Source organism: Kryptolebias marmoratus, linkage group LG16 (assembly GCF_001649575.2).
Source record: "Kryptolebias marmoratus isolate JLee-2015 linkage group LG16, ASM164957v2, whole genome shotgun sequence".
Lineage (NCBI taxonomy): Eukaryota > Metazoa > Chordata > Actinopteri > Cyprinodontiformes > Rivulidae > Kryptolebias > Kryptolebias marmoratus.
Genome location: NC_051445.1, coordinates 24,292,147 through 24,307,059, shown reverse-complemented (window position 1 = coordinate 24,307,059; position 14,913 = coordinate 24,292,147). Strand labels below are relative to the sequence as shown.

The following is a 14,913-nucleotide window of genomic DNA, read 5'->3' as shown; positions in this document are numbered from 1 at the left end:
TCCAAAGAAAACTGAGAGTGAAGAAAAAAGTGGTTCAGACTCAGAGCTGAAACCGGGTACACAGTATTCTTGGTAATCACCTGGAAGCACATCCATTAGACTATCCAGTGTTTGGATAGCTAAAGTTGTGCTGCTTGACTGATCTGTTCAGCCCCCACCGGCTCTTGGCAGTGCACAAACAGCTATGAAAAATCAACCATCCTCTGAATGCACCATTAAAGTGGGAGATGAGCCACTCGGGGCAGTGAATAACAAAGTAGGGCAGAGGGCAACCTGGAGCAGCATGTGTTGGTTCACAACCAAACCCAAATCTCCAATACTTAAAGTCAGATATGCACAGTCTTAAAAAGTCCTTCTGATGCACTTATAGGGAACTGACTAAAATATTAATAACTCCAGGATTCAGGTTGCTAAGATTTTGCTGTGTCTGCTTGGGAAAGGAAACGTGTGCACGTGTTTGTATCTTAAACCAGAAACCTTCTATAACCTGATACAAAAAAAGTCTGAACAAAGATAAAAGGTTTGACTGTTACCAAAATTAAACATGCGAGGAGTCATTTTTTTGGCTACAATATCACCATAAAACAGTCAACAAACAATACATAAAGTCACACACACACACAGAAAAACTCCCAGCCCATGTGCCATTCAGTCCATGTGCAGGGGAGCAGCACAGTGCCACGTGAGTGTACCATCTCATTTCACTCTCTTGTTCATCCCTCCACTCTCCAAACATGCACTTTTCTTACCATCCGCCTGTCGGGCTAACTGGGTGGAACCGAACAGACAATGCTAATGTGTAGACAGAATTTCTGACCATCTTAAGGTTAAATATGAACAATGAAAAGATGCAAAATGCTCTTTGAAGTGGCCACAGCTAAAAAAGCGGAACTGGCCCAACAGGCTGACCTTCAAATGAACAGACCAGAATCTAACCTGTCAGAGGGGAAAATCACCGCATGACACCTGTCAGCTTGTTTCACACTGCTGGGCATTGGGTATATAAAGTTGAACTTTATATATATATATAAAGTTAAAGTCTCTTCTAATTGTTACAGAGCACTTTTAAGAATATTAAAAAACATAAAAACAAAATCCACAGCTCAGTCAGTAAAAGAATATTTTACACTTTAGGAAAAAAAACATTCTTGCATTAAGCTTAGAAAAATCCAACTGCACCTCTTTATGTCTGCATGCACATGCACTTTCTTAAAAACACTTGAAGTAATAAAAAACAGCAATTAGAAGCACTTTGGGTGAGTGTTGCACTCTAAAATAATCAGCCAAGAAAGCGCTGCAACATGAGAAAGGTAACAAAATGCAAACAGCAACAAGCAGATGTGTTAGGAAGAAGCAAGAGATTTTCATGATCGAAAAAATAAAACAAATTATTTTCATAAAGGCACAATAAATCAACAGATTTATACTTTTAAATATTACCAGTCTATAAAAATGAAATAAAGAATGAGAAAGGAAAATGGGAATACAGAAGACGAACCCGGATTGTTGTCACCTGGAGAAAAGAGAAGTACTGTAAGAAAATGTCAAAGTATGTCTGAAGGTCCACAAAAGTCCAACTCCATCAAAAATTGGAAAACTAAAATAAATAAATACATATAAAACTGAAAAATAGTTGAATTAGTGCTTAACATCTAGCACAGATCAAAACAGATAAGATCTATAACAAGACAACAAGAGACAGGACAGGTGTGAACACAAAGAACATATAGTTTACTTGCTGTTTAATTAAAGGTCCTACCTGTTTGGCTGAGCTGAGAGGTGCTCCGACTCTTGCGCGACATGCCAACCATGGCCTGCATTTTGGCACCAATGCTGGAGCGCCTCTTCTTCTCGTCAGTGCCTACCGTGCCAACTGCTGTGTCTGACTGACTGCCATCCGTCTTCTCCAGGTTACACATGTCGCCGCTGATGCTTGTGCTCTTGGTCATGTTCATTCCATCGGACGAGCCCATCTGCCTGTTTTTCATTTTGGATGCAAAGTCACTGTCAGCCACCACCATTGACAGGGGGCAGACAAAGACAGAGAGGGGAGGACAGGGTAAAAGAGGAGAAAGGAGGACAGTGAAGATGAAGTGAGAGGAAAGGTTAAGGAGAAGGATACAGGAGAAAAAAATGGAAGAGGGATGATGGGAAAGTTAGGAAATGATAAGGTGTGGAGTGAAAAGGAGAGAAAGACAGAGTTCAGGTATAGAAGTTCATGACTTACAGTATAAATGGCTTTAGGATTTTATGAAATCTGCTACATATTTTTAAGACTGTACATGCAATAACAATCAGCAATTGCTTAATGCTAATTGTTTTTACTCAGGATTTAAAACTACGATCTAAAATAATGATGGTATTGGAAATTTAATTACAACCAGCAGTAAAATTATCTCTATGTGTTGAGTATGTACATTATGGCTAATTATATTAGATGTATTTTAAATTTGTTTACTATTCTAAATAAACCATTAACATTGTTTTTGTATCTGCTTTGCACCTGAGTTGGGTTCACAATTTCAATTCTGTGAAAAAAAAAGAAAAGCGTTTTTTTTAAGAGCTTTGTTCTCTAGCTCTTCCCATCTGAAACAATGTAGGCCAGTGCCCAAATTAAGGCCTTATTTTAGCTCCGCCACTAAAATGATCTTTAAGACACAAATTACATTCTCTATCACAAGCTCTTAATAGGATGAGATCCATGTAACTCCCTCAGGCTACTGTTCATTAATTTATTACTGACCTCCATCACATAACGGCATTATAAAAACAACTTATGAAGAGACACGCTGTTAAGAAAATCAGAAGTGATTATATCGGTTACATCAGATAGACTCTTCATGCTGATCTTTGATGCAATAAACACTGGTGCTCAACTTCATTGTAGTGGAATTAGGCACTTGATTTGAAATAAAAATTAATTACCCTAGATATAATTTAACCCATCCTGGAGTGACTGGCTGGTCTGAATATTATTTAAATTGGTCAGGTACTCACGTTGTGGTTTCTGTACTTTGGAAATGTTGAGTCCCAGAAAAAGAGGTCTCATGCTTTTTCATAAGTCTACATGTATATATTTTGTGGCCTAATGCACTCACAATACCTCTTCTGTAGTATTAAGCTTTTTGCTTATAGCACTTCCAATTCTGTTATGGTTCAGTCTGTGCTCTAACACATAAATACTGAACGTGTATTGAAGGTTTAATGATTTTGACCAATTAATGCCCTTCTGAATCTTTAAAGCAAACTTTAATCATCCCAACGCTGACAACACTGAAGATTAACTGGCTACAGTTGACATGTCAAAATATGTTCTTTCACTATCATGATAGTGAGGGTACATTTTGACTGGTACAGAGTTATAATGTTTCCTCCTTAACAATAACTCATACAAGCAGATTAGAAAGTTAGGAGGAACTGGAGAACAAAATTGAGGTTAGATCATATGAGCTCAGGTCAATTTGATTAAACAAATTTGTTCTATGAAACACTGAAAAACATCCTTTGACTGTATATATGCAATTTAGACATCTATTGGTATAAATGCATCTTTAGTCAAAGTACAAACACTTTACAAGTCAACATGCTTACAACTGAAACAAGCTCCAAATCCTGTTAAGAAAGAGAGCCAAGAGTTATGTCTAAAATGCTTTTTAAGGCAGCTGACATGGTTTAATTTGATATATTATTTGTCTAACTGGACAAGTTCTATTGATCAAAGTGAATGAATACTGCAGTTGGCCTGGAAGGAAATGGTTGTACTGGGAAAAGCTTCCCTTAGGCACAAATTCAAACCCTTGACACTGTCCATGACCTACACCACCTATCAGAATGTGTCCAAATCATGGCAAATTTGGAAAACCTCCTTTGAAAAGGAAAGCAGTCTTGATGGTCTCCTAGAAACTGTCAAACAGATTTTCCTATATTTTTTCTGTTTACCTGAAACACTTTTTATGCACCCTCAACACTCTATATATGCCCACCTTGGACTTGATTCATCAGAATGCAGATAAGGTAATTCTGGTCTAGGTTGTATCCATGATCTTGTCACAATCATGGTTGCAGCCTAGGCATGACGCTAGCAAGGCCAGTCCTTCAAATCTTTGACGACCAAGCCACACAGATGCGATTGGGCTTCACATCATAGATATGCTGACACCACAGTCCTCCATGCTCCACACAGAACCCTGATACACTGGTACCACAATATTAAACCATCATGACCTTGCTAAGGAAGTTTTGTGTATGTCCAACCAATCTGGGACCTATTACACTCTGTCAGCAAAGTGTAGAGCTCCCTGCAATGTTAATGCACGCCTGAAGACCTCACCAACATCCTGCAAAGATCATCTACTTTCTGGCAACAGTGCTAACCAGTGGTTCACTGTCACCTCACAGCAAAAAGGTTGCACATTCACTTCATGGCCTTTCTGTGTGGAGTCTGCATGTTTTCCTTATGCATATGTGGGCTTTTTCTGGGTACTCCCACAGACCAAAAACATACCTGTTAGGTTAATTAGTAACTCTAAAAACTGTCCCTTGGTGTGAGTAAGAGCATTAATGGTTGTTTGTCTCATTTGCCTCTATGTGATGGACATGCGACCTGTCCAGAGTGTACCCCACATCTTGCACAATGACTGCAACCAGGAAAGGGATAAGCAAGTAAAGAAAATGGATGGATGGATGGATTGGTTTAAAAAATGCTTAAAAACATCATCCTATAAATGTATACAATGTTAAACTGCCTTTAATATCCTATAAAAAATCAGTTTCATTGCATATAGATTATTGGTTATGACCCTGTTACAGATCTAAGACAGAATATTACACTGAGCTTGACTTCAATAAACAGAATAAAATCATTGAATAGTACCTCCTCTCTTTACACTGCCAATAGCCTTTGAACAGGTCTTGGCACAGAGTCTAGTCACACTGTGTAAATATGCCTGCCTTGAAAACTGGGACTCTCCAGGGATTGATATTGTTCAACCTCAGCCCAAAGAACACAGTGTGCCTCACATGCAGACTGCTCACCATGCATTTTCATCTAGACCAAGATGTTCCCAGGGCAAACAAAGCACGGTAATATATTTTCTTACTAAAGTGTTGGCAGGTTTAGTTATACCATGCTGTCTATTGTGGATAAATCTACCTAATACACATAAAATTACTGCATAAGATTGGTGTCTTGTCTATGTTCACCAATCAAAAGTAAAAGTTGGTCAAACAAGACAAAAAGACAATAACAAGAGAAGGTAATAAAAATCAGTCCTACATTCAAGTTAGAATCAACAAAAAAGCTGTGAATGACTCTTTGAGGTTTTAGTCACATGTTTGGTTTTGATTGGTCATTTACCTTAACTTACTAAAGAATGAAAAAGAGGCAGAGATGCAGATTGGATGATAAATACTGTGAAATAATACTAAATGTTACAGAATCCCCTTTTTTTTTTTAGAAAAGATCACTTATCTTTTTTGGGTTACTAAAAAGGGTTACCATGGTAACTGCCTAGTGCCCCATCCAGAATATGACTGGGCATGTTAACACAGCTACAGACTGAAAACGAAGTGAGCAGTTCTGACTGACTGGAACCATATTTATCTTTGACTTTGAGCAGTACTGTATGCAGGAATTGTGGAAGGTACAAATGGTTTTTTTAACACATTGCTGCCTTCAGTGGGGCAGTGGTTAAATCTGTCTCCTCACTGCTAACAGCAAGAAGGTCGCAAGTTCACCACCCGGCCTTTATATATGGAGTTTGCATGTTCTCTCCATGCATACGTATGTTTTCTCTAAGTACTCCAGTTTTCTCTCACAGACCAAAAACATGCATGCTAGGTTATTTGGTAACTCTAAATTTTCCCTAGTGCGAGTGATAGTGTGAATGGTTGTCTTGTTTATCTTTATGTGGCCCTGTGATGGACTTGCAACCTGTCCAGGGTGTCCCCCACCCTTCACACTATGAGTGTTAGAGATCGGCGCCAGCTCCCTGCGACCCTGAATTATAAAGTGGATAAAGAAAATGGATGGATGATGTTACAAAACTAAGGTACTATGGAAAACTGGCACATTTTCTTAAAGTCACAAAGTCTTTGTGCTCAAATTTTAATTAGTAGAGATAAAACATTCGAAGCACCTAAAACATAACTCCAGTTTTCTCCAAGTGCAATCTGGCAGTTCAACAGCACTTAATGACACAATGAAATGTACAGTAATTACAGACAAACAAATAATAAAAAAGGACAGACAGAAATAGCTCCAAAAGCAAACTAATGTGTGTATTTTGTCCTTATTAGATGTTGTAAAACATTGTTGGATCCAAACAATAATTATGGTTTCTTAGTAACCACGTTTTACTACAGGTCTTTTAAAAAGCATTCTTTATTGATTATTACTCTGTAAAATAAATAAGGATGCAATAATTATTTCCATTTTACTAATTGTGCTGGTATTGGTTTTTATTTGATGTACTCAGATATTTTGTATCTCTCAGACAATATTTCAGTGTTTGTAAAAAAACTATATTTTGAAGAAAATAACCTATTTTGTTTTTTTTTTCTATTTGTAAACCTGAATGAGAACATTAATATAAAATGTAAACTTTTTTTACTTGTTGTTTTTCCAATAAAGACAATTGCAATAATTTATAGGTAGGTAGATTATGATTTTATACTGTTGTTGTCATGAAGGAATAAGAGCAGATCACACAGATGGAAGGAGTCTGTAGGTTTAAAGCAGGAGTAGGCAAGTTCACTTTCAATTCAGACAAAACATGTTTGAAACTGTTAAAGGTGAAGGTTTGGATGTTAGAATATATGACTTAGCTGAAGCACAATCATAATTCAGTTTACTTTTCTTTTTAATTTAAATTAATTATTTGCTAGATGGCAGTGTACAGTCATGGGAAAAAGAAAGTGTACCTTCTTTCAATGCTTGGGTCTTATGTATCAGGACATAAAAAAGTGATATGGTTGTTACAGGTTCAAAAATTGGTTTCATTTAACCTCAAGTGTACCAAAAGATACAAGAAATTCAACCTTGTCATTATTTACTGAACACAACGGAAGCCAAGATTTAAGAGGGAAACTAGCAGCCAGATGCTGCTGATTAAATGCACTTGATTAACTTAATTATTATGGCAGTTTCCTGTTCTGAAGCAGACAGGTGTGTGTTAACACAATGCCAAGAAGGAAAAACATCAGCAATGACCTCAGAGAGGCAACTGTTGCTGGCCATCAGTCTGGAAAGGGTTAAAATTAATTTCTAAATTATACAGAGCTCATCAATCAACAGACAGAAAATGGCCAACCTTCCCAGGAGTGGATGTCCAAGCAAATTCACCCCAAGATCAGCCTGTGCAATGCTTAGAAAACTGCAACAACTCCCCCTCAAGACAAGCAAACAAACAAACAAAGAAAAAGAACAAAACAAAACAAGAGCTAATCTCTGCAACCACAAGACCTGGGGACCTTACAGTCCTTGAGTCAATCACAAACAAATTATTTTAGAGTCAAATGTGCGGCCATTTATCGGACAGCTGAAGCTTGATCCAAACTGGGTCATATCAGAGGAACATATTCCCAAGCCTCCCTGTAAATCTAAAATAGAATGGCTGATAAAGAAAAATAATCAATATGTTGCAATGGTCCAGTCAACTTTAAGACCTCAAGCTGATTGAAATGCTGCGGTAAAGACTGGAGGAAACTGTGCAGAAACAAATATGTGCAAACCTCAATGAAATGAAGCAATATTATAAGGAAGGATTAGAGTTGTGGGAGTGAGCCAACATTCTTCCACAACCATGTGAGAGACTGATAAAGTCAAACAGAAAACAAGTTAGTGTTGTGGTTGAATCGGCGTGTTCTTAGATTTTCACACACAGCTTTTCCATTTTGTTTAATAGATAATGATATTGTGGAATCTGTCGTGAGGCTTTGTACACTTGATGTCAGATTTGAAAAGTTTCCGAACCTGTTGAGGGCCAGATCTATTTTATTATGTCCTGATTCTTAATATCCTAGAGCGTGTTCTTTCTTGTTCCTGTGACTGTAAGCATAAGGATTTGGTGCAACACATAACAATGAGGAACGGCATGCTGAGGAATGGAAGAGGTTTGGGTTGAGTAGGAATTGAGCAACTGACACCAAGTGAAGAGAACAAGCTGACTGAAAATACTGATGCAACATTAAGCAGCACGAACAATAAAGAAACACAGTCTTCATCTTTTGAGCAATCCAAAGAACAACTGGACACTGTCTCAGGCCATCCATAAGTTTTAATCACTTATGTACACACACACACACACATATACATATAATATGATTTTACTTAAAGCCAAGGTGAAGTTCTATTACTGGTGAGATGCTCTAACATGGTTCCTGTCGTAAATTTGATTTGATAGTGAAGCATCCTATTAGTGGTGCAAGCTAAGCTTTAATCCTGCTTTGGGATTCCAAATTAGTTTCTTCTTGACATACTTTTTAAAACTGCTATTCTAACATGGTTCAAAATTAAAATACATTCTCTTGTGACCACAATGAAATGGTGTCACGTTAAATTGACTCTTAAAATGGTACAATCTCAATCTACATGATCATAAAAACATTTCAGATAAGCATTCATTCATTCATTTAGCTAATTAGAAACACAACCACAAAAGGATCCCAAACAACCTAAAAAAAAACATTGCTCTAAAATGTATTCTGTTAACCCTCCAGCAGCCTTCAAGTCAGATTGACCCATGGTTACTACCTCTACCTCAATTTGTCTCTCTTTCTTTTGAGAGCTTAAAAACAAAGGTGTCGACTCTCCACAATCTGCCCCATGAACTGTTTAACAAGCTTAACGTTAGCCAGAACAAAGTATTCTTGTTGTCAGTAAGTCAGTAAGAATAAAATAAAAATGTGTTAAATTTCAGGTTTTACTGTTTAATTTGTCATTCACTCCATCTTATCCATTGTTAATGTTTTTTTTTGTTTGTTTTTTTTAACTATTTTTAAGAATATCTGGTCCACTGTTTCTTGATGCAGACAAAAAACCACATTGCTTCTCCTAAATCTAAAGGATGCTCAACAAACTGCTGTCCATAAAAAACCCAGAAAATCCTCCCCACCTAACACTGGATGGACAGGGGAGCAGTTCTTCCAACAGACTACTACAGCTCCACTGTCCGGGCAAGAAATATTTCCTGCCACAAGCCATCACTCTGTTCAACAAATCTGTCACCTCTGATTGTAATTATGCTGTCTCTGATTTTGCACTTTGAAAATCACAGTTGTACATTTTAAACCTTTTAGCACGGGTTTCAGCATCTTTTGAACAGTTTTAAGTTATTGTTTGCACAATTTGGTTCATATTTTGCTACATTTTACTCTTTTTATAGATGTCAGTAAGTCTGTTAAACTGTCTTGATTATCATCTTTTCAGTTTGTACTGTTTTTTTTTTATCAGTTGCTGCAAAAAATAAAGAACTTCCCAGGGTGGGATTATTGAAGTCAAAATGTTACTGCCTTCTGTCCATCATTCAACAGTCCGGACTCAGGAATCTTTTCAAATATATCTTAAAGTTAATTTTTCACAATATAACATCAGTTTTAGTGACCTACAAATGTAATTTTTACTAGTTCTGACTAGAAGGAAAGGCAAGAGTGTGGTAGGACTATATGTTACAACAGCCTATCATAAACAGAGAGCAGATTATACTACAATGACACAATTAATCTTAATTGATGTATGTCTACTAAAATTTAACAACTGTTTTTAAAAGATTTTTTGTGAGCATTCAATAAATTAATATAAACTAGTTCATTTTGGAAGGATAATTTTAGCTTAAGTGTTTTTAAGTGATTGAATATGAATTATTCAGTTTTATTATGTGGGAGCTGAATTTTGAACTAGTTCCAGTGAGAGGTGAACTTGCACAACACTGGTCCTCAGTAGTGGACATGGTAACTGGAGTTGAGAGCTGGAAGTTTCAAGCTTTGATCATATGATAACATATTTGATCATCTACCTTTGGCCCATGTTAGCCTGGTACCAGGTCCACTGGTAGACAAACGTATGCCTAAACATGGCCACACCTAGCAAAAAGATCCAATAACAAAACATCACTAATTTAGATCAGTGAGTCAGTTTCTCTCAATCACACCCCTTCAGATGATTCCATCTTTGTCCACATGAGCATTTAAGTCTTTCAGGACTCCAACAGTTTGTGAGTAAATCTACACCCACCCATCACCTCACTCACTGGGCAACTCTGGAGTAAGAAAGAGCCCAGCCTCTCTGCAGGAGTTTGGTACCAGACTCCAAGCTGTGTGTGGAGGTAAGCTCAACTATATCTAGTTGGTATTGCTCAATACCATGCAAACGCTCTGAATCCCTTTCCACCAGCAAGGTGAACTACTATAGAACTGATTGTGGAACTCAGAATAAGGCTGATAGTCAATCAATCAATCAATCAATGGGATATCAATTAACTATTCTCTGCTGTCTACAATTTTTACAAATCTTAAAGTTGCTCTTCAGTAATGTTAGTAGGGGTAAACAGGATCACAGCTATATTATGTTTGGGCTCAATACTCTGGCTTGCATGTGGTCATAGAAATACACAAAGGTAAGTTGGGCTAGTAGGAACAGCAGGTCCTTACTGTTGTTAGTAGCTTTCTTTTGTTGTTAGGCTATACACATGTGGCACATGTATTACCTGAGGTTAGTCTCTGAGATACTCCTTTGGTGCAAGTCCTCTTCTTCCTCCACCAAATCTTCCTGATGCTCCTTGTCCCTGTCTACATTCCCCCCTGACTCCTTGTTCCCTTCCTGCAACCTCCCTTCTATTATATCCACTTTCCTCCTCTCTCCTCCCCCTTCCTCTTCCTCCTGCACCTCTCCTAACTGCTCATCCCCCTCCTGTGATTGGATTCTTGATTGTAACTGGCTGAAGACAGAGACGGAAGCAAAAACAGCAGCACATGCAAAGCAGAAAGAAAACCAAACAAAGCATGAACAATGTCAACAACAAGAGAAAAACAGACAGACAGGGACACAATGCAGCCAAGAAGGCAGAATGATTCAAAATAACAGAAAACATAAATGTGGAATTACAGTGATGCGCCATGCAAATGAAATTTCTTTTTAGTTTGACTTAAGACAGCATAAAAAGGTTCCATCTATTTAATATTTCAGTGTCAGAAACTGTCAAACTTCCCTACAGCTTGAATAAACGGAGTTCAACCATTTGGTTCCAGATTTTTGAAAACAGAGCCAAACATGAACTCGTCTTAAAAATGGACACAAAGTTATCTAATGTAGACATGAGCCTACCGGATCTTGCGGCTTCCTTGCGGTCTTTCTGACTGGACAGACATGTAGCTCGTGCTGCTGAACCGAGAGGCACTGCTGGTTCTCGATACAGCGGACACGTCACTTACATCACTGTCCGACGACTTGGCTGACAAGTTATCTGAGCCCCGTGGATCTCTGCCTGATCGCTGTAAAGAGGAACAAAGACAAATCAGACCCTGCTCCCTTCAAATATTAGTTTTAAGTTATTCATACAAAATCACTAAAAGAGGGATTATTGAAAACTCTTGAAGTTATGGAAGTGTTCACATTTTACGTGTTTTCAAAATAACTAATGGCATCTCTTTAGTTTTGTGTAGACATCTATTTATGATAAAGAGAGTACTGCTGCTGACAATGAAAAAACAAAGCATTGCAAACAAAGTAAACTCAAAGAAAACTGAAAGCAAACTTTATATTAAAAAAAGAAAACTTCTAGAGAAAAAAAGAAAAAATGACTACAGCTATTGTTGTTAAAGTGTTCTAGGTAGGTTTTTGAAAAGTAAAAATGGATTTATTTCCATTTATTTTCTGTAGTTGTTCAGTCCTGTGTAGAGGGCCTATGGATTGGAGCAATACATTAGAGTAATAGCCTTAAACAACCATTCCTCTTCGAAATTTCAATTCCTGTGGAATTCATTTTAAAAAGCAGCAGTAGTTAAGATAACATTGGTAATAATAAGCTTTAGACTGCCAAAATAATATGACTTCCCCAACAAACACATGAATAATGTCAGTAATGATCACCGACCACCAAGTAGGTATTTCTTCATCAAAGAAGAGGAACGACACCAGCCAATGGCTAGATATGTCACATCATTACATACAGTGAAATCCCAGGGGAATTTACCTCTGGCACTTGTCTAGATCTTCTCTAATGGGCTCTTTTATTTAACTATTTATTTGGTCTGTCCAGGGTTTAAGTTACAGAAAACTAATTGCATTATTATGGTACAGCATGTTAATCCTTAAAGGTGAGTTAACCAAAAGCCAAAGGCAAACAAAACTATAAATCTGCATAAAAAATAATATCTGAACAAAATGTAATACAAAAAACATTAAGGCATGGCAGACCTTTTATTTCAAGTTTGACAATTGACATAATTAGTTTTTACCCAAAAAGGGGGCAAGATCATTCAAATGAGAAGAAGAAAACAAGATGTTGCTTCACTCCATCACAGGTGTCAACAGGTGAAAAACAAGTACACCACAGACAAGCCTGTTTACATTTTTATTACCTTTGCCAAGGAGGTTATGGTTTCAGTAGTGTCTGTTTGGTTGTTTGTTTGTCTGTCTGTTCATGTATAAGAAGAAACATCAAACTTGGTAGAGGGAACAAGTGAGTAAATTTTGGTGGTGATCCGGTTAAAGTTCAAGGTCAAAGCTCAAGGTCACAGATCTGCCCGTGCTCTAACTCCACAGCTGGACACTTCTTGGTTCAAGGGTGATCACTGTTGATTTCAAGGTAATGGGGTCAAAGGTCAAGGTCACAGATGACTTTGTGCTCTAACTATGCAACCCTTGTAATGGAGGAAAATTAAACTGCACAGTGAGACACCTCTTAGATGAAGGGTGATCACAATTGATTTCAAGGTCATGGGGTCAAAGGTCAAGATCACAATTAACCTAGCTCGCTAGGAATGTCAAACTGCACAGCTGGACACCTCATGGGTCAAAGATGATGCCTGTTGATTTCAAGGTTCATGGGGTCAAAGGTCAAGGTCACAGGTAACCCCTTTGTTAAAAACTTCTCTCTGTTCCTACATGTGACCCTTTTGTTTCCTCCACCAAGGAGGTTCTGTTTCCGGTTGTGTCCTTTGGTTTGTTTGTCTGTCTGTCAGCAAAGATCAGGTAAAAACTAATGAATAGATTTAGATGAAATGTTCAGGAAATGTTGGGGTTGGCACAAAAATAATGAAATAAATTTTAGTGGTGATCCAGATGACACTATTTTTTAAACATGCTGTGGCCTTGGTAAAGGTTTTCCCTCTCTAAATGCTTCTAGTTCTTCTTTTATCACTGCACAGTAGAAAATTTTTACTACATTGACTAATTTAGTAATTTACTAATTTGAACCTGAGGTCACTGAAGCCCCAGTATAGTTTCTTTTTAACCTCTTTTCACACTTATTGTCCATGTTCAACTGTGACTGGGCCTTGTAGTTCTGTTTTTGGGGTGTAGAGACTGTTGGACAAAGATTCTGAGCTGTCAACAAGCACAATGCTCTTCTGAGCCAAGTAGGTGAAAAAACTACCATAATTTAAGAACAACAATGAACAAACAAAAAACCTTGCAAGCAGTATCTAACTAATTAGTATCTGTTACGTATTTTGATCCATTTTTAAATAAACAAGCCTGATGTTGCTGAAAGTGAAAGTGAAAATTTTCTTCTTTTTTTTTGTCACACTTGAGCCTTTTATAATGGAAATATAATTATCTTCTGTCTAAAAAAAAACGTAGCACAAACAGCAATACGTAATTTATTCAAAGGTAATAAAACATAAAAATTCATTTAGCTAAATGACTCAATACAAAATTAAACATTGACTGTATTACTGTTGTACACTGTTCCTTTAAATATAGGATCATTTGAAAAGAGATTCAGTGCCATACCACATCAAAATGAGTGTTAATTAGCTGGTGTACAGGGAAGGACTGGACTAAAATAACTTCCCACAAAGGGTTTGTTGGAAGCTGAAATGAAATGACAAACTTAGCACAGACCAGGTTCAAAAGTGTTTTTAACCTAGATGTGTTTGTAAGATCCTCTGTTTATTTTTCAGAGGCATCTTGAGAGTGCCAGAGCTAAGTGTTACAGTAACTGTCCTGTAGCTCACTGCATGTTCAGAGCATTTGCTCACCAGCTTTGTTTATCACTAGGAAGTCCATTGTTTTGTCAATGAGATATAAAGGAAGCCTAATGCTCAACAGTCAAGGACAACGTGCAATACAATCTGCTTTTTATAGACTTACAGAGAAACGCAGGTCTTCTTCTAATGCAATAGTTTTCATAGCACTGACTTAAAAGGAAAGCAGACAGAGAGCCTTTGTCTTGCATGTCTTGGCTGTAACTGCAGTGAGTCGGCAGAGTCAGGACCTCTCCGGAGCAGAATAGTAAACACTTGATTATAGAAACACTCAGTGTCACACTTCTTAAAATTTATACAAGATGATTTGGGCTCAACTCACCGAAATGAGAAAAAGAAAAAAAAAAATTTGCATACATGCTTTATTGTTTTTATTTATTTTTGCATTTTTGTAGCTTTAGCTTAATAGGCTAATATTTTTTTAATCTCCTATAGTTCAGACTGTATACCAATATATTAAACATGATGCTAATGAAAGATATTCAAAGAGCTTAAGAGCAACATGAATTTTATTTACATTGTCTTTCTCTCTTTCTTTTAGTCAAGATATCCCACATACTCTGCTATGAACATAAGACATTTGTGTGTGTGTGTATGTCTTCAGCTAAAATAATTTTTAAAACTAGGACTTGCGCAGCCCAGGGTCTCTGAAAAGCCATGTATATATATATATATATATATATATATTTGAACAGTTTAGCTGTGTGT

At 37.2% G+C, this 14,913-nt stretch overlaps 1 protein-coding gene across 49 annotated transcripts in view; it reads right to left on the bottom strand.

The window, feature by feature from the left end:
* Window positions 1-14,913, bottom strand: part of rims2a (regulating synaptic membrane exocytosis 2a) — a 159,977-nt gene that overhangs the window by 17,096 nt on the left and 127,968 nt on the right. For 27 of the 49 annotated variants that reach the window (XM_037980253.1, XM_017413151.3, XM_037980258.1 and 24 more), the window contains 3 exons: window positions 11,321-11,487; window positions 10,704-10,934; window positions 1,760-2,004 (listed from right to left, as the gene is read on the bottom strand). The exons of 8 other annotated variants lie outside the window; for them this stretch is intronic. In XM_037980253.1, coding sequence (XP_037836181.1) covers window positions 1,760-2,004; window positions 10,704-10,934; window positions 11,321-11,487 — 643 coding nt within the window. The remainder of the gene's footprint in view (window positions 1-1,759; window positions 2,005-10,703; window positions 10,935-11,320; window positions 11,488-14,913) is intronic. 14 more of the 49 variants (XM_037980259.1, XM_037980264.1, XM_037980262.1 and 11 more) reach the window with 3 other exon arrangements.